This window comes from Zeus faber, assembly GCF_960531495.2.
Source record: "Zeus faber genome assembly, chromosome: 14".
Taxonomy (NCBI): Eukaryota; Metazoa; Chordata; class Actinopteri; order Zeiformes; family Zeidae; genus Zeus; species Zeus faber.
This window is the reverse complement of record NC_137200.1, coordinates 12019815-12039562: the sequence shown is the minus strand read 5'-3', so window position 1 is coordinate 12039562 and position 19748 is coordinate 12019815. Positions and strand designations below refer to the sequence as shown.

Genomic DNA, 19748 nt, shown 5'->3' with positions numbered 1-19748 from the left:
GTAAGGCACGGTGGTATTCTGCCCAGTAGACAGCAAATCAGCATTGTGGGAGGCTTATATATTCTGCCTCACCTGGAATACTGCCCGAAAAAATCTGGCAGCTCTCGGCACTTGGCAGAAGGCTGCAGATCAGGGCGCATAAACGGTCAACTCCTCACTAGTCTATATACATGAACCGGCTCATAAACACAAAACAATAGTTAAAACTAGAAAATCACCATCACCTACTGGAAAGGGAAAAACATTTTGTTAGATATTCTCAGATAATTATCCTATTAGAAAAAATATGAGACACTCAAAGGCCAAATTCAATTTCAATTAATTCAAGAGGCATATGTGTATATTTGGATGTATACAGATACAGAGTATATTCACTGGTAGACAGTATATACACTGAAGCAATAATAGAGTTGAATAAGGGAGAGAATGGAGTCAACAACAGACACAAATCTGTCTGATTCCATTACCTACTTTCAACACTTCAGTGACAATGCTGTTGGAAACAATATAAAAGTCAATACAAGCCTATAGCATAGCCTTACCTTTGTGGGGTTTACAAGTGAGACAAAAAAGTTATTGAATTCACATTGTATTCGCATAACACTCATATTTATTATTGGATGGTCGCGGCTGGGTCCCAGGTTATAGTTCTATTCGAGTGGGTTGCCGGGGAAACTGATATCACTGAGCAAAGATGGGACTATTCTCCCAGTGTGTTTTTAGTGTTTTGGGTTTATCTTAGGAGGAGGAACAGCCCCCCCCCCCCACCCTTCCCCCGGGACTGTCTGCTGACTAAAGAAGGAATTCAGATTTGGCCATGGCCCCCAGAGCTCCATTGTGAACCTTTTAAGGGAACTTAACAAAGAGAATACACAATAGCGAAGAAGACCAGTTTGTTCTCTCGAGAGGCTTCTGTGGAATAATACGCTAAGCGTTTTTACACAATTGGACCAATTGTCAATTTCTTTTAACCCCCACTAAAACGGAGGAAAACTCTATGCAAAAAAGGGTTGGAAATGCAACAAATGGCGGCGGAAACCACAGTGCTTTTGGGTCAGGGACAGGAAAGGAGATTCTTGCTGTGTGATTAAGGGTTGGTGTACCTGAGCGTTTTTCGGACCATATCCTCGTCCGTGATGCCGTAGTAGGTCAGGGTCTCGCTCCAGACAGGGTTGAGTGTGTTGCGTAGGGTCTTCGTTCGAAGCTTATTTGCCTGAGAGACAAATGTAAGGGGGGAAAGGGTGTCAGACGGTGAGCGCAACAGCGCATAATGACGGTGCGAGGGGCCGGTTCCCCACACCGATTGATTGATATTTTCTAACGCGGGTCAGGGCATCTTTGGAAAGCTTTCGTCAAGGTGCGGATGTTTTGACACTTCGCATGCAAACGCGAGCCAACTCTTGCATATCAAAAACGGTGGCAGAGACAGCGCACAAACAGGAGGTGTTTCATTTATATAGAACAACAACAGAAACAAATCAAAGCGTGGCATGGAGTTTAATAAGCGAACCAAATTAACGTGGCAAACTTGCTCAATGAACTTGAGTTGATAACCGATAACAGAGTGTGAACATTGTGACATGAAGTGGTCATGGCAGCCTCCAACAGCCAGGGCTGTACTGGGATAAAAAACTGGCCCTGGCAATTTTGGCCCGGGGGGTAGTTTTTGTGATTTGGAGGCCCCAGGCAAAGATTTGAAAATTCTTTCAAGACAAAAGTATTGGATCGGATTCAGCGGACACGTTCAGCGGACCGCTCCAGTCCGCTGAACGGGTTGTCAAACCCGGACGCGTCCACCCTGGAGATCTCGGCTGCTTTGGTGTAGGACACACAAGGTTTCATGGAGAGACTCATGGCGTCCATTGTCCATGTCCATTGAGTTTACTGACTTGAGTGATTGAACTGGTTGGATTGTCCATGCACATAAAGCAATAATGAGTGGACCTTTTCATAACTTCATTATTATCGGGCGGGGATGGCTCCTGGACACGGGGTTTTACACGTACGCACGCAGGTTAAAAATATTATTTCGGAGCATCCCCCCTGTGCTTCTCTCAGTAATTCCCTCTTCCAGCCCATGCCGGAGGCGTGCACAGTGCGTGCAGTCCGGATTGGAGACCAACATCTCAGTGCGTCAGGCGTGCAACCTGGCGGAACGCTCGCTCGCTCAGTTATGGTGCAGAAAGCAGAAACGCTCCTTGGAAAAGCGACACCAAAAAGCAAAAAAAGATTGGATGACTGATCTGTGGCATCTTTGAAGCTCACACACACACAGAAGAGAAGACACACATGGGGTGAGAGTGTGACTGACAAAGTCTCCCTGTTAAAAATCACTCTGTTTGCGCTGCGGAGCCGTGCGGAGGTCTGAGCCATGGCGTCTGACACGAGAAACAGAAGACAGAGAGAGAGGCGTGGGGCCGGGTAAGAGATGTGATTGGGCAGGCGCAGTGTCAGAATAGAAAATGAATGGGCCAATTATTTTAATTATTTTAAACCAATTATTAAAAATTATATTGGCCCGGCATGCCAGATTAACAGTCCACCCCTGCCAACAGCGATGGTATACAGTATATATACAGTAAATGGATATTTTACTCTATGGTGTAAATGTGGCCATCTGTCTGTAACCATTCACGGGTGATGTGACAAGATGAAAATAAATGAATCAGCTCGTCCTATGAGAGGCTTGATTAGATGATTAGAAGGGCACGCATCGATAAGCACTGCCACGTTTCCAGGCTCAGCACCCCCCCCCCCCCCCCCACTGTTAATTTGTCGGTGGCGTCTCTCACTTGCATTGGCTTTATGAGCAAATATTGCCTTGGGAAGTCTCGAGGTTCCATCACAGCACATGCTTGAACGAGGCAAGGGGAAGGTCATATTATGTTGTGATTATGATTCCTGATTCTGTTGAGTCTAATCAATTACTGAGGCTGGCGTGGTTATTTGCAAGCCTGATGGAAGTGTTGTCAGCGGTGAGCTACTGGCTGATTGTGTTTCTTTCTCACAATCAGGGACTGATGAACTGATTGACAACACAACCACACACAAACGCACAGGCACATCCACAATGTAATAAAACAGCAAATGGATGTAGCATCGCCAATTGAGCCCAGGAAGAGGAATAAAAAGAATACTGTCCAATCCAGCCCCCTCCCAAAATACAGAACATCGTCCATCCTACACAAGGATCAGCGGACATCCCCGCCTTAACGCAAACACTGTGTTTTAACATTATTTCTTCACAAAACTATATACCAGAGTCTGGGCCCCCTCAATTATCTAATACGAGTCTGAAGTGGAGCAATGACACTTCACGGAGTTCAAGGAGCTCCCAACTGCGGTGGGACACCTTGCTTGTTTAGAAACAAAAAAAACAAAAACCTTCTTGGCTGTCGCAAAGTGGATTGTTGGCAGGATGGGAAAAGGCAAACCCGTCAATTCCATGAATTACACCGTGGCCTGATTGACAGTGGTTTATGCCCGGAAGGACTGGGTGGCATAAAAACAGCCAATTGTCTCCACAAATGATTTGATGAAGTCATGACACTATGAGAGACTTGCACTTGATATTAACAAACACACCTTAAGAATGCATTGACTCACATTTTTTGTTGGTTGCTTTCTTTTGGTTGGGAATAAAATAAATCCTTTGGACAAAATAGACAATTTCAGAATTTTCTGCAAGGACAGGGCACAAATAAATACCACTGTTAAATAATTTATCGGAAAATAACGTGTATGATGGAGGTTGGAGTTCACAATCAATCTAAATTTCCTTGAATTTTGTGAAAGCAGCTTTCGATTCCAACCTCAACAATGCCGCCCCAAGCGATGAAAGAACGCAATACCGTGGTGTTGCTATTTCATCTCTCCAACCCTTACATTTTCCTAATCCTTTCCCAATGAACAAGGTGATCAACATGGCTCTAAGTAGAGGTGTGAACGCACCCAAAACACACTGAGATCCGATCGCTCAGACCACATTCGGAGGTGGTCTGGGCCGCCTATAGCCACATTCTTTTAGCAGTGGGTACGCAAATTTGTCTTGGGCCACATTGAAGGATCATCTACTCAGCAGATGTCCTCTGCGCACACGGAAGTACTCATACGTGCGCCAACATCGTCACATTAAAGTTCGAAACACTGAGAAGAAGCCACAACAACAGGCTGCACTGCTGATCAATCCGGTCGCGACTCGCCTATCCCTCCCAGTGCCAAAACTCATACTCAGCACATACACCACACAATAGCCCGAGGGCTTGCGGGATGGGCAGGCTGCAGGCTATGTGGGTGGGGATGTGGCGGGAAGCTGCCATCTTGCCTGTCATGCTCCTGCCCAAGTGTGCTTCTCATCCATCCCATCCCATTTTAATCCCACTCACATTAGCTTAGAACACACACACTCGCACACCAATCCTACTCCGAACAACACTCCATTAGACCAGGGTCTGCGGGGCAGGAGGGGTGGGAGTGATTCGGGTTCGACTTGCCTGAAGGACTCGCACCCCCAACCCTGAAATTTTAACTGCAATTACCAACTGCACTGTTGGTAACTGTTGGCCTTTTGCTTCTGCCGCTCGGCCTCTCCTATACCTGGTGGCCTGCCGGCATCGGCGCGGGGGTGGTAACATCGAGGTGCCCGCGCTGGGCACACGCTGCTACGTGTGTGGGCACTTGGCACTCACGCCGGGAGGGGCGTCTGGTCGGCTGTGGGGCGGGCCTCCCCCTTGTGCGGGGCGTGGCTGGGCATGGGAGTCCTGCCGGCTCGCCCGTGAGGCGGGTGGCTCGGGTGGGGTGTTGGTCTGTCGCCGTGGGGTCGGGATCCGGGGTCCGTGCCTTGCGCCCGTGGCTCGGGTTCTTTGCCGGCGGCTGCGTCTTGTGCCTGCACCTGGGGGTTGGCTGTATGTGTGCGCCCCTGGGGTGCGGGGTCTCCTCCCGCTCCCTAGGACTGGGTCATGCTCCTCTGGGCTGGGCGTGGGGGTTGCTCCACGGCCCTCTGGCTTCTCTGGGGGCCTGGTGGTCTTCTGTGGCCGCAGGGCAGGGTACTCTGGGCTTTCCTGCAGCCGTAGAGTGTCTACAGGGCTGCGGAGTTCAGGGGGGCTTCGCGGCCCCTTCTGCTGCTTGGAGGCGCTGCGACATAATATCAACCTTCTACACCAGTACCAATGGAGATAAGTCATGTACAAGCGGGGCCTGTGCTCACAGCCCAACACCGTGCAACCCGATTGGCATTTGCCAGAGAACACCAGGATTGGCAGATTCAGCATTGGCGCCCTGTGCTCTTCACGGATGAAAGCAGGTTCACACTGAGCACATGTGACAGACGTGACAGAGTCTGGAGACGCTGTGGAGAACGTTCTGCTCCCTGCAACATCCTCCAGCATGACCAGTTTGGCGGTGGGTCAGTGATGGTCTGGGGAGGCATATCCTTAGAGGGCCGCACAGACCTCCATGTGCTAGCCAGAGGTACCCTGACTGCCATTAGGTACCGGGATGAGATCCTCAGACCCATTGTCAGACCATATGCTGGTGCAGTGAGCCCTGGGTTCCTTCTGATGCATGCCAATGCTCGGCCTCATGTGGCTGGAGTGTGTCAGCAGTTCCTGCATGACGAAAGCATTGAACTATGGACTGGCCTGCCCGTTCCCCAGACCTGAATCCAATCGAGCACCTCTGGGAAGTCATGTCTCGTTCCATCCAGTGACGCCACGTTGCACCACAGACTGACCAGGAGTTGAGTGATGCCCTGATCCAGGCCTGGGAGGAAATCCCTCAGGAGAACGTCCATCGTCTCATCAGGAGCATGCCCAGACGTTGTAGGGAGTGCATACAGGCACGTGGAGGCCACACACACTACTGAGCATTTTGAATTGTCTTGAGGAATTTTCACAAAAGGTGGATCAGCCTGTGATCTGTTTTTTCCACTTTTATTTTGAGTATGATTCTGAATCCAGACCTCCATGGGTTAATGATTTTGATTTCCATTGATCATTGTTATGTTATTTTGTTCTCAACGCATTCCACTATGTAATGAATAAAGATTTTCAACTGGAATATTTAATTCATCGAGATCTAGGGTGTGTTGTTTAAGTGTTCCCTTTTCCCTTTTTTGAGCAGTGTATGTTTATTTGTCTCACCTGTGGTGATTCTCTCCCTCTTGGAGTAGTGATCAGTTGTTTATAGACCCAAACATTATAAATAGTTCTCCAAAGAGGGGGGTTGGTGGTGGTTCTCTATAACCAAAAACTGTGCTCTTGTCATTCTACAGGGCATCCACAGGACAGAGTTATTGCAGCGTTTCATGATGATTTAAGAATTAATAAAGAGTTGCATTGCAGGTTGAGAACTTGAACTCTACTTGCAGACTAACTCTGTCCTAGATGCAATGGCATACAAATACTGTGTTGTATGACCAGCATGCTGACAGCACAGGTTAAAAAAATAAAACAAGTAGGAAACAAATGTAAATAAATACATCTAAAATAAACCCAGGAAAGCTGGTGCGGTGTGTACGGCACACTGCTGTTTAGAGGAGAGAAAACTCCACTCCAGTTCCCAGAGTTAAGTTGGAGGTACACTTAAAAAGAAGTAGAAGTTTTTGACCAAAAAGACATGTTCAGAGCATGATCAGAACAAACTGATGCAGTTTTGTGGGTTCTTGCTGTGTTCTTTGCGCACGCCCCGAGGCAAACTTTGTCTTTCGTCTTTCTCTCGTTCTGAGACCTCACCGGGTCGCGATTGGTCCACAAGCCGTTGCATCCTGGCAGGGGACGGACTTCAACCTCCCTTCATGGGTCGCTCAACCTCCTCCCTTTTCCTGGTTCAATAAGATTGTTTCTTTTCTGGAGCGACAACATTTGAAGCATGTATTATATATACTGTAGCTCCTCAAATATAAACCGGGGCTCAAATAAAAACCGGTAAACAAGGCTGAAACTCAGTCAACGTGTGTGTGTGTGTGTGTGTGTGTGTGTGTGTGTGTGTGTGTGTGTGTGTGTGTGTGTGTGTGTGTGTGTGTGTGTGTGTGTGTGTGTGTGCGTGCGTGTCCGTGTTTCTCCTCCAGCGCTGCACCGCGCTCCGAGCGCGCTGCTTGCACCACGCATGTCGTGCGGTTCCTGCGCTGGTTTTACTGTTTTTTAACTTCAGATCTGTTGTTTTTGTTAGTTTCTAGTTGTATGATACAAGGAACATTTTAAAGTAAGGGAAGTTTTGCCTTGGATCATGTCAGTGGGTTGCATAATGCAGAGAGAGCATTCTCTGGTCCACTGTGTGTACCGTGTCTCCGAACAAAAAAAGAATCCAAGTTTATAAGTGTTTATTTTGAGGTAAATAAAGATAAAGTTTTGATAAAGTCCTTTACTGTTTGGGTGTCATTTAAATATTCTCATTTCTTTTATTATTAAAAATTGTTATTATTCACTAACTTTTACTTACCGAGGAATGACTGTTTTTCTTTACGAATCAAAACTCAGTAGTCTGACATGGCGTCAGTGCTGACAAAAAAATATCTTTAAACCGAAAATGGAATTGTGACCTTTAAATTGAAAGACAAATCGAATCTTGACACCTCTTATATCTAAAAAAAAAAAATTATATATATATATATATCGGTTAACACATCTGTGGAGTTCCGCCTGCCACACGCTACTCGAGTTGCGTTTTCAGGGCCATCCGACAGAGAGAGACAGGCGATGGGGTGGCAAAATGGCAAAATGTGACGATATGTTGCTATGGTGATGTACAAAGACTCCAATAAGATATATTAAACGAAATTATTTTGTGTTATTTGTGTTATCTGTTATCATATATAAAACTTTTAGGAATGGATGTAGCTATATAAATGCAGCTTACTATTAATTTTGTATTGCAAACTTAAATTACGTTAAAATCCTTAAAATCTCCAGTATGACAGCTGGAAGTCCTGCCAAAGCCTATTTTTGTCCCACATCCTATAATAAGAGGATTGTTATTATACAGTTATTGTATTGCTTTGGTGATTTACTCTTTGAACGCAAATAATTACACAATAGATTGTAATACAGGCCTACTGTTTGCTGGTGTTCTCCTGAAAAGCAACGTATAACCGTATGTGGCAGTTCTGCCTGCCAAGATCCAAGTGCTCAGACAGACTGACCGACAGACTGACCGACATACTGACCAGTCTGACCAGACTGAACAGCCAAGGCGTGGCCGGACTTGGCTGTTGCGGGGGCTGCTTGGAGGGGTGGCCTGGCTGCCGGGCTGCTGGATGGTCCCGGCGGTGGGTGTTGGGCCAGAGGAGCAAGCTGCAGACGGTTACCCGTCGTGGTTGCTGCGGCTGCTTTTATCCCGGTCCTCCGCCAGACCCCTGGGTGTGCTGCTGCCAGTCGGGAGATGGGTGGTGCTGGGGCCGCCCGTTGACCCGCTGGTGGGTCCAGCGCGTCTTCGGACGGCCCCTCTGTTCCCCTACCCGTGCCAGAGAATCCCTGTACAGGTGCCACCGTGGCACTGCCGCCTGCCACACCCCACCCAAGTGACATTTTCAGGGCCCTCCAGCACAGAGACACAGAAGACGATGGGTTGTAGACACCAGTTTATTGTAGAGAGGAAGCTAGTGGAATTAGCCAGGAGCAGATCGAAACTGTCATGACAAGGCTCCTATCCTGAGTGAGTGTGGGGATGGCAGTTTCACCTGTTGCTCATTAGACCAACCAACGAGCAACAGGTATGCAGCCACTCTGACCCAATCACCTAGATCCAGGTCAGGTGTGGCTGCTCAACCAGACCATCCCCACACCACTACGCAGTATTGTGGTATACTTGATGTCATTTTTTTTTGAAAGTCAGTTACAATAACAGGATAAAACAGATAGAAGCTCACAAAAATGCACAGGCATAACATTTCAATGAAGGGGGATTATTAATGTATAGCTGTGCACCGTTCATATTGGCATTGAACAACCGAATCCGATTCCACTGACAAAATTATGAGTTGTGTAGTGAACAGTCCTTCATAACTCGGGATTTTACTCCAGGACTGTTGATTAACGCCCGCCTACTGGAAAGAGGAACAGATGTGAAAGCATGTGTTTCTGAACTGTGGTCAGGTCACTGGCTCCAGCCTGGCCACCAGGTCTGGAAAAGCAATTACAACTAAACGTGAAACCCCTCAAGTGATCCACAGGAGGGCCACAAACTCTACAACGAACTCAACCCCCTCTCTCTCCCCGTCTCACTCTGACTGGCATGCAAAAAACACTTCAAAGGGACAACCACAGACGCTAAGTCTGGAAACCCTGTGAGACAACAGGGCGACATCACAATCTTTATTGTTGTAACCCGGCTGCCCCTCTGAAAATACAAACACACACACAAACGCAAACACACACATTGCCTTCCTATTGTCTCTCACTGAAGTCACACTGGGGTGTGAACTCGCCTAGGCAAGCGACGATGAAATAAGGTACGCAATACTTACGGCCTTCCTACAATCTTCCTCTGTGTTAAACAAGAACTGTATCAACATGAGTTCTTCATTAAGTCAATCTGTGACCAAACTATGTTTAAGCTACACATGTTTGTATCCAAGTTGACTAAAACCCTGTTGTCCTACACCGATGAATGACGGAGACGGCGATACCCTGATTAAAATGTATTTCTGTCATGGACTTTTGCTTCCATCAAGTGGCAGAAGATAAGAAGTACCGACATAAAGTGTCGGATTCCCATAATGTGTATTTTCTTTCCTTAAATTAAGTGTTGTGTTTCCATATATTTTCCTCTCATTAATAGTACAAGTATTAATTTGTTAGCCAAGTTGTTATTCACGAAGACCTGATGTTTTCAAAAATTATTTAATTTTGGGACATGGTGATGGAAGGAATGTGTGAAACATCCATGTAGAATACAAACTTAAATAGTTGTATAAAATAGGATTGTAAAATTAAAAACAGCCCACAGCTGAGAGAGATGACGTCACCACGAGGGACTGGCTCGAAGACACGCCCCATTCTCACCCGTGACAAAACCGGCGGACGCCCCTTTGTCGATGGGCCTTCCTGGGCATCTCTTCTTACGTTAATTTTATATTCCCAGAGTCTATCCTTTAAAGTCATTTTATTTGGTTATTTACTTTTATTTTCCTGATTTACTTAAAACCTCCTGGACCTGCAAAGGCCCGCCGTGAGTTTACTTTTCTGTTTAGATTTTTATAACCACCAAAGTTTTGTTATTCAGCAACCCGATTTCTCACGTTAATAATAACTTCGTAAATTTCACCGAATGGCCAACGACGTTACTTGCAAGTTATTAAAAAAAAAAAAAATCCCCCAGCAGCAGTTAATCCGAACCACTCTCCGATCCATCCCAATGGATCCAACCGGTGCCTCTACATACACGTACCACCATCCAGCTTTGCCGTAACGCCACCTCCGCATGCTGCCCCGGAACAGGATAAAGGGAGCCCTAACATGGCTGCATCCCTCCGAACCTAAGACTCTACACTAGAGTGGATGTACCCTGCCGGAAGGTATCGTGTCCTGGGACGGAACAAGCGACGACTTGAGGGCTTCCAGCAGTTAACAGAGCAGACCCTCACTGGGCAAGTCTTCTGCAGTGCCTTTGATGAGAGTTGGTGTCTAAGGAGAGTTGAAACCTTTAAGATTAAAACTTAGAACTGTATTAAATCTCTTGGTCCCTTTAATAAATCCATAATCACACACTCTCTCCGTTACTGCCAAATAAGATATATTTTTATTTACCAGTTAATGCATTTCCTTTCTGTTTTATTGATTTTCTGTTATTTCATTCTTACCCATATGTTTAATGGACTCTCTCTCTCCGGCATGGCACGCAAGCTGAAGTGACGAGTGGGAGCGGAGTAACTGAAAAGTTTGTCCAGAAGTCCTTGAACATAGCATAGACAGTCAATGATGATAACTAAGCAGTGATTATTGTGTTTATATTTTATATCCTCCTGTTACTTTCACCAGCAAAAAATGTAAACACAAAATAAATATATATATATATATATACATATATATACATATACATATATATATATATATATATATATTTATTTATTTATATATACAGTGGGGCAAAAAAGTATTTAGTCAGCCACCAATTGTGCAAGTTCTCCCACTTCAAAATATGAGAGAGGCCTGTTATTTTCATCATAGGTATACCTCAACTATGAGAGACAAAATGAGATTAAAAAAAACAGAAAATCACTGTCTGATTTTTAAAGAATTTATTTGCAAATTATGGTGGAAAATAAGTATTTGGTCAATAACAGAAGTTCATCTCAATACTTTGTTATATAACCTTTGTTTGCAATGACAGAGGTCAAACGTTCTGTAAGTCTTCACAAGGTTTTCACACACTGTTGCTGGTATTTTGGCCCATTCCTCCATGCAGATCTCCTCTAGAGCAGGGATGTTTTGGGGCTGTCGCTAGGCAACACAGACTTTCAACTCCCTCCAAAGATTTTCTATGGGGTTGAGATCTGGAGACTGGCTAGGCCACTCCGGGACCTTGAAATGCTTCCTACGAAGCCACTCCTTTGTTGCCCGGGCGGTGTGTTTGGGATCATTGTCATGCTGAAAGACCCAGCCACGTTTCATCTTCAATGCCCTTGCTGTTGGAAGGAGGTTTTCACTCAAAATCTCACGATACATGGCCCTATTCATTCTCTCCTTTACACGGATCAGTCGTCCTGGTCCCTTTGCAGAAAAACAGCCCCAAAGCATGATGTTTCCACCCCTATGCTTCACAGTAGGTATGGTGTTCTTTGGATGCAACTCAGCTTTCTTTCTCCTCCAAACACGACAAGTTCAGTTTTTACCAAAAAGTTCAATTTTGGTTTCATCTGACCATATGACATTCTCCCAATCCTCTTCTGGATCATCCATATGCTCTCTAGCAAACTTCAGACGGGCCTGGACATGTACTGGCTTAAGCAGGGGGACACGTCTGGCACTGCAGGATTTGAGTCCCTGGCGGCGTAGTGTGTTACTGATGGTAGCCTTTGTTACTTTGGTCCCAGCTCTCTGCAGGTCATTCACTAGATCAACCCGTGTGGTTCTGGGATGTTTGCTCACGGTTCTTGTGATCATTTTGACCCCACCGGGTGAGATCTTGCGTGGAGCCCCAGATCGAGGGAGATTATCAGTTGTCTTGCATGTCTTCCATTTTCTAATAAATGCTCCCACAGTTGATTTCTTCACAACAAGCTGCTTACCTATTGCAGATTCAGTCTTCCCAGCCTGGTGCAGGTCTACAATTTTGTTTCTGGTGTCCTTTGACAGCTCTTTGGTCTTGGCCATAGTGGAGTTTGGAGTGTGACTGTTTGAGGTTGTGGACAGGTGTCTTTTATACTGATAACGAGTTCAAACAGGTGCCATTAATACAGGTAACGAGTGGAGGACAGAGGAGCCTCTTAAAGAAAAAGTTACAGGTCTGTAACTAAGGCAGAAATCTTGCTTGTTTGTAGGTGACCAAATACTTATTTTACCGAGGAACTTACCAATGAATTCATTAAAAATCGTACAATGTGATTTCCTGGATTCTTTCCCCCCATTCTGTCTCTCATAGTCGAAGTGTACCTATGATGAAAATTACAGGCCTCTCTCATCTTTTTAAGTGGGAGAACTTGCACAATTGGTGGCTGACTAAATACTTTTTTGCCCCACTGTATGTAGCGGACCAAGGGGCGTGGTTAAGCTGCGGCAGCAGACGGCAGCATGGCTTCCTTCCCCATGACCGCACAGCTGCCCCGCGTCCATCAAATTGGCGTCCTTGCGGCTCTGATTGGTCCGGAGCAGGGAGTTTTGTTAGTTGTTAGTGTTTGTCTATCTTGCAGAGTGGATCGGCGCATGGGCTCATCAGCCGACCAGGCGCCAGACTGGAATGTATCAAGTGAGCTGTGACACTCTGACAGGAGAGGACACAACCCAGTTGTTAGTGCCAAAGAGCCACAGGGAAATGCTCTTCCAGGCAGCTCTCCATAACCCGATGGCCGGTCACGATAAAACACGACAGCGGACAATGGCCCGCTTCTATTGGACGGGCATTTGGGCAGATGTGCGTTAATGGTGCACCGCATGTCCTGAGTGCCAGTTAGTCAACCCTCCGGCTATGCCAAGATCGCAGTTGAGGCCCGTGGGTATCATTTTGTGTTAGTCCTAGTTGATAATGCAACCCAGTACCACGAGGCAGTATCATTGCACAGTAATTCAGCCAAAAATGTGGCGCAGGTACTATTTCAGGTCATCTCCCAAGTTGAGATTCCGGTGGAAATCCTGACCGACCAGGGCACTACCTTTATGTCACATACACTTCGGGAACTTTACGAGTTACTAGGCGTCTGCTCAATTTGGACGAGAGTTTATCATCCCCAGACCGATGGTCTGATGGAGGGCTTTAATAAAACCTTGAAAAACATGATTCAGAAGTTAGTTTATGACGATAGCCGTAATTGGGACAAGTGGTTAGAGCCCCTGTTGTGTGCGGTGCTGGAGGTTCCCAAGGCCTCTACAGGATTTTCTTCCTTGGAACTCCTCTTTGGCAGGAGACCCCAGAAGGTGCTAGACCTAATTAAAGAAAACTGGGAGGAAGGTCCTAGCACAAGTAAAAACGAGATACAGTATATTAAGGGACCTGAGAGCAAAGTTACACGCGCTGATTCAGCCGTTATCATGGGAGAATTTGCTCCGGTCTCAGGAATGTCAGCGCCTCTTATACGACAGGGGGGCTTGGCTCAGACAATTTGCACCAGGAGACAAGTGTTGCTCCCTAGGTCCAGCTCTAAATTGCTTGCGAAGTGGCAAGGGCATTTGTGGTCAAATGGCAGGTTGGAGAGGTTGATTATGAGGTTGAATGGTCTGACAGGCAGGGGGACACAGATTCATCACCTGATCCTCTTAAAAGAATGGAGGGAGGAAGAGAGGGGCTCTGGCCATGGCCAGTTGGGGCCGGAGGTTACAAATGCGGCCGATCATACCGCGGCCCTGTTTAATGACCATCTCTCTCCGGTAAAGGTGCGCTCTCAGCGGTATCACCTGCCCGAACATAAATGCAAGATTGTGCAGGTGGAATTTCAGGCCATGCTTGACATGGAGGTGATAAAGGAGTCCACAAGCGGTCTAGCCCCATCATGTTGGTGGATAAGCCGGTCCGGTCGGTCCGGTTCTGCGTAGACTACCTAAGGGTGAACGTTCAAAGTCAGAGTTTGACACCTATCCGATGCCCCAGATTGATGAACTTCTCGACCGGTTAGGTACAGTTTGTTTTTTCACGACACTGGATTTAACCAAGGGCTACTTGCAGATTCCCTTGTCTCAGGAGTCCAAGGAAAAATCGGCATTCTCCACTCTAGTTATACCACTTTCGCAGACTCAGGCCGCGTCCTGCATCCACATGTAGCATACGCCGCTGCTTACCTAGATGACCTAATCATTTACAGCGACACCTGGGAGAGGCATATGCAGCATGTGGCCGTAGTGCTTGAGTCTCTGAGGCAGGCGCGGCTCACCGCCAACCTAAAAAAGTGTGCCGTGGGACGGAGGGAGGTACAGTATCTGGGGTACCACTTGGGTGAAAGCCTGGTCCGACCCCAGCTTGATAATACCGCTGTGGTCACAAACACGCCGAGACCCAAGACCAAGAAGGAGGTGAAGCAGTTCTTGGGGCTGGCCAGCTACTATAGGAGGTTTGTACCCATCTTTTTGGAGCTAACCAGCCCCTTGTCTGACTCAACTTGAAAGGGTGCTCCAGATCCGGTCCAGTGGTCAGAGAAGTGCCAACAGGCATTAGCAAGGGTAAAGTCAGCTCTCTGGGGGAAGTCAGTGCTGTTTAACCCTAACTTCTCTCTCCATTTTTGTCTACAGACCGATGCGTCGGACAGAACGGTCTTGTCCCAGGAGATGAAGGGTACTGAGCAGCCGGTGCTGTACCTCAGTGGCAAAATTTCAGAGTAGGAGTCGAGGTACAGCGCAGTTGAGAAGGAGTGTCTGGTGATTAAGTGGGCCGTCAGCTCCCTCCACTATAAGCTCCTGGGGCGCCCTTTCACCCTCTGTCCAGATCACGCCCCGCTGCAGTGGTTCCACTGCATGAAGGACACCAACGTCCAGGTCACCCCGTGGTTATGTGGCGTACCAAGGGGCGTGGTTAAGCTGCAACAAGGCTTCCTTCCCCGCAACCGCACAGCTCAATCAGCGCCTATGCGGCACTGATTAGTCCGTCTTGCAGAGGGGATCAGAGCATGGGCTCGTCAGCCGACCACGAGCCGGACTGGAATGTCATTACTCCTGTGCCCAAACTCATTATTCTTTATCTATTATCCTTTTGGCCAGCAAGCTTTTTTGTTCAATTTGCATAACAAAACTCTCACCATGTTGGCAACCCACTGCAAGAAAGACTCTGTCTCCCTCCTCAAACCCCTACCTGTGGGCAGAGACTCCCACAATATTATTTGAGGTGACAACGGTAATGAGCTCAATACCGCGGTGATGTCATGTCACTGTGGTATTGTGGTAATTTGGTTGTCGTCGCAGCCCCAGTGTCACCAGAGTTCAAATAGGTAGAGTTCCATAAAATAAGGTAATCCAGTGCAGATTGGCAGACTGTGATGACAGAGAATTAACAGAAGACCCACTCTCTAATACAAGCCAACACAAGAATCTTCTCACCTATTCACACCTAAACACCATTTTGTGATTTGTTTCCACTTGATTTGGATAGAAAGACAAACCTGGATTCTACTAATGTCGCTGCAAGGACCCGTCTACGTAAAAAACACTAGCCTTTGTTTCCGCTGTGACAAAATCAGCCGTGTTTCACACCTTTTGAATAATAGGAAAAAAAGTGCGGCTCTCACGCCATAGACCATTAGATATGTCTCCCTTGGAGTAGATCTATTTAAGGGACTTAGCAGACCCAACACATGGCTTTCACCATGATGATTTCAGGCAAAGGTCTTTGAGCGTGAAGTGTTTCTTCGGTAAGTGGTGATAACGAACTCACTGGCATATCAAAACTTTGATGCTTCCTTAATCACAAAATCGATTATTTTTCTGTTGCCACGTACCAGTGTGTCTGTCCATGCAGCTAATGAGATGAAAAGGCACAGCACACAAGATAATAGATGGCAAGAACCTACTGCATAACCCAACAGCCTAGCTCAGGCTGCTGCATATCCATTAGGCGCGTCGTGAGTAAACATTATTTTCAGCAATTTAAGGTTTCATCAAATTGATTCAAACTGGGGTGTTGCTTAGTTTTTGAAAAATGGTCACTAAATAAAGGGAACAGCTAGAGCTTCCCCAAGCCATCATAAAGTAGATCAGACATTGTCAACCTTGGAGTTGTGACCCCACGGTCAGTATAAAAGTAGCCGGTGTGATAATCAAATGCAGGTTTTAAATCAAACAGATGCCTAATATGTAATGTGCACTTTGACTAGTAATGTTATCTTTGCAAGTCCAGTAATAAAGATTATTATATAGCATCTGTTTCTTAAAGCCTAAATGTGAATTGTAATGCATTAAATTAGTAGTGCTGGATTCGAAATAATAACAATAATAATAATAATAGACAAAAGAAAGAAAACCGTCATCCCCTAGTTCTTTTCTCTAGTAAAAATGATAGGATGGACCATGAGCCAAAGAAGGTTGACAACCTCTGACTTAAATGATGCCGAAGCTGATATGAGTATTTCTTTTGGAACTTGACTTTACTGTGAGATCTCTACGTGATACATCACAGGGTTCCTCTTGCATCCGCTCAACATGTTTTTTTTTCTCCTTTTCACCGTTTCCACAACAGCTTCCCGCCTGCTTCCTCATTCCGTTTACAGACCCCTCGTTTTTCCGGTGTTGTTGTGTCTTCCTTTATAATCCTGTGGCATTGGCTTGTCAAGCGCCGTAGCTGTGTAGCCGCAGACAAATGTTCAGGCATTATGGGAACAGTGCGGGCCAGTCTTCCTGCGGTGCCTTGATGGAGTGTTACGTTGGCTGTGGGGGTGTTCCCACATTACTGGTTATTGCACATTATTTTGGCCCAATCTTCATCAGAGAAACCGCTGGGTGCCAGAGAAACTGCAGACGCTGGCTATTCTTACAACAATTTGCAACACGCAGACAATGTGCAAGGGGCAGTTTCTATTATGTCGTCTGTTAAAAGATGAGACGAGTAATCTTATGGTTTTTTTTTGTGTCAATATCGTCGATCATTGTCTACACCTCCTAAAAAAGCGAACCCTATTCTCATTTCTCAGAGTCTCAATATTTCCTTACACACTCCTACTCAAGTTAGCGCTTAACCACAAACACAAACATTTGAATTTTAATTGACCGACCACATGCTAACCCGGCACATTTTGGGCCAGCCTACTTTGGTTAGATGTAAAAAACATTGGAAATCAGTGAGATTATAGCAGATTTATGTTCCTCAAGTTGTTTTCGATCCCTCAACGTTATTTCAAAACAGAGTTTGATTACTAAATATTATATTAACATTAAAAAGCTGAGGATACTTAGATCCACAGCATTTCGCAGGGGAAAAAAAGTCATTCATCAACTTGCTGAAACAGCACAAACGCCGATCTTACGGTTCCCTTTGGTGAAAATATGCAGATCAAGATAATCCTTCCATATTCCAAATTATATGAAGTCAGAAAGTGAAACTGTTTTGATTAAAGAAGGTTATAAATCAACCCAGACAACAGGCCCGTGCAGAGATGTTAATAGGAGCAGGTGCTCAAAACAAAAGAAAAAGCACATGGATTGTGTTTGTGTTTTGTTTCGCTGCATAAGGAAATACAAAGTGCAAAGACCACGTGCGACCGCGATGGTGCGCATCGAGCACCCGTGATCTGCGCTCCGCTGTGTGCACATCGCGGGCGTGCCGAGGACACGTTCCTCATGAATATGTCTTGCCCAGACAATCTGCTACCTCGACCCATTCACCCATAAAAAAAAAAAAGAATGCGCCTGATAAACTGGGCACCATGGGGCAAAGGGGCAGGTGCCCCCCCTCCCCTGCATGTGCCTGCCGGACAACACCGGGTCTTTGTGTGAAAAAAAACTGTTGTGCTGACGCCGCCTCAGAGGACAGGAAAAAGAACAGCTGACGTCACTTTAGTAAACAATGTTTTAACGCAACAACAACAAATAAACACCAGGCGCAAGAAATTTCACTTCTCAGTGAAAACATCATCTCCCTGTTGTTGTGGATTATAAGAAGAGGGTGGCAGAGGTGACTCAGATCTGTTTTTTTCACGACAGTGTGAACAGCACAAATCACCTGCAATCTGATCTTTTCAATTCGGAATTGGGCCACTTTATTATTTGACAAAATTTCCTTATTGAATGAAATAAGAAAAAACACTGTGCCCCTTTCTGGAGTTCATCCGTGAGCTCGAGCCGAAGTACATGGTCCCAAGCCGCCTGACAACCACCGCGCATTTGCCTGTCATGTTTACTTCCGTACGACAGCGTTCTGCGTGAAGTCTTTGTTACTTCTGCGCATGTGGGTCAGTTCAGGACCGTGACCCGTTCACACTGGAATCTGAAATTGGCCATATTTTAAAAAACAATGCGAACAGCCACACACAGGACACCTTCAATGGGTCTTGTGGAGTCCATGCCTCAACGGGTCAGAGCTGTTTTGTAGACACGAGGGGGGCCTACACAATATTAGGCAGATGCTTTTAATGTTGTGGCTAATCGGTGTATATTTTTCTTTATTGTCATTACAACATAAAGAATGTGCCATAATATACATTGTAAAGGCTGCAATGTCAGCTCTGCTGGTTTATTGTTCTTCACACAAAAGAAGGCCTACATGTTTTGGAGTGCTTGAGAAATGTAATCATTGAAAAAAGGCATTGATGAAATGATGAAAAGAAGCCTATTTCATTTGGAGGGGGAGGTGAAAGGGTTGAGTCACTATTTTAAATAACTTCCCTCTCCTTTATTTAATAGTTATTTAATCATATCGTTAATGCAACAATCAAACAAGCGCATTGCATTTTGTATTCCATACCATGCATCCCTAGTGTGTGTGTGTGTGCATATGTCAGTGTGTGTATAGTCATCATTCATTCATTTTTTAGATTAGTTTCAACTAATTGTCATTGCACAGAAAACAAATACTGAGGCGACGAAATGCATTTCTCTGCAGTTTACCATCCTAGTATCTGATGTATCTAGGAGCAGTGGGCTGCTATATAGCAGCACCCGGGGAGCAGTCGGGGGGCACATCAGCACGCTACCAGGAGAAGCCTGGGATGGAAACAGCAATCTTCCGGTGACTAGACGACCTGCTCTCCCTCCTGAGCCACTGCCCCCATCATCATCATTTCATCGTTCATTGAACGTAAAAAAAAAATCTGGCAGGAATTTTAACCTTTTTTTCCCACAGAGAAACTGGGAGAAAAAACACGATGTTCATACCTTGCTGGCACCAGGCAGGAGGTGTAACTTGACGTAGGGATCTGAGAGTCCATTGTGGTCCATCGGTTTGAGCCCCTTGAGAAAGAGATTGAAAGAAGCAGACATGCCAAGATTAAAACCCGGGCTACCATTATTGCTTTTGTGATTTCCAAAGCCGTGTGACACTGCCCAGAGCCGACTACACAACGAACAACTGAACCGGGGGAACTTTCATGGAAGGAAGGAACAGAAAAGTATAGGTTAAAGAAACGGTAATATGAAAAGGAATGACATGGTTGCCAAAAATAATACAACCCCACCAACACACACACA

At 45.9% G+C, this 19748-nt stretch overlaps 1 protein-coding gene across 1 annotated transcript in view; it reads right to left on the bottom strand.

Moving 5' to 3' along the window:
* Positions 1 to 19748, bottom strand: part of doc2b (double C2-like domains, beta) — a gene marked incomplete at both ends in the record, with an annotated part of 91355 nt that overhangs the window by 16546 nt on the left and 55061 nt on the right. Inside the window, 2 exons of the mRNA XM_080014396.1 lie at positions 1104 to 1213; positions 19437 to 19511. Of these exons, the coding sequence (XP_079870522.1) occupies positions 1104 to 1213; positions 19437 to 19511 (185 nt within the window). The remainder of the gene's footprint in view (positions 1 to 1103; positions 1214 to 19436; positions 19512 to 19748) is intronic.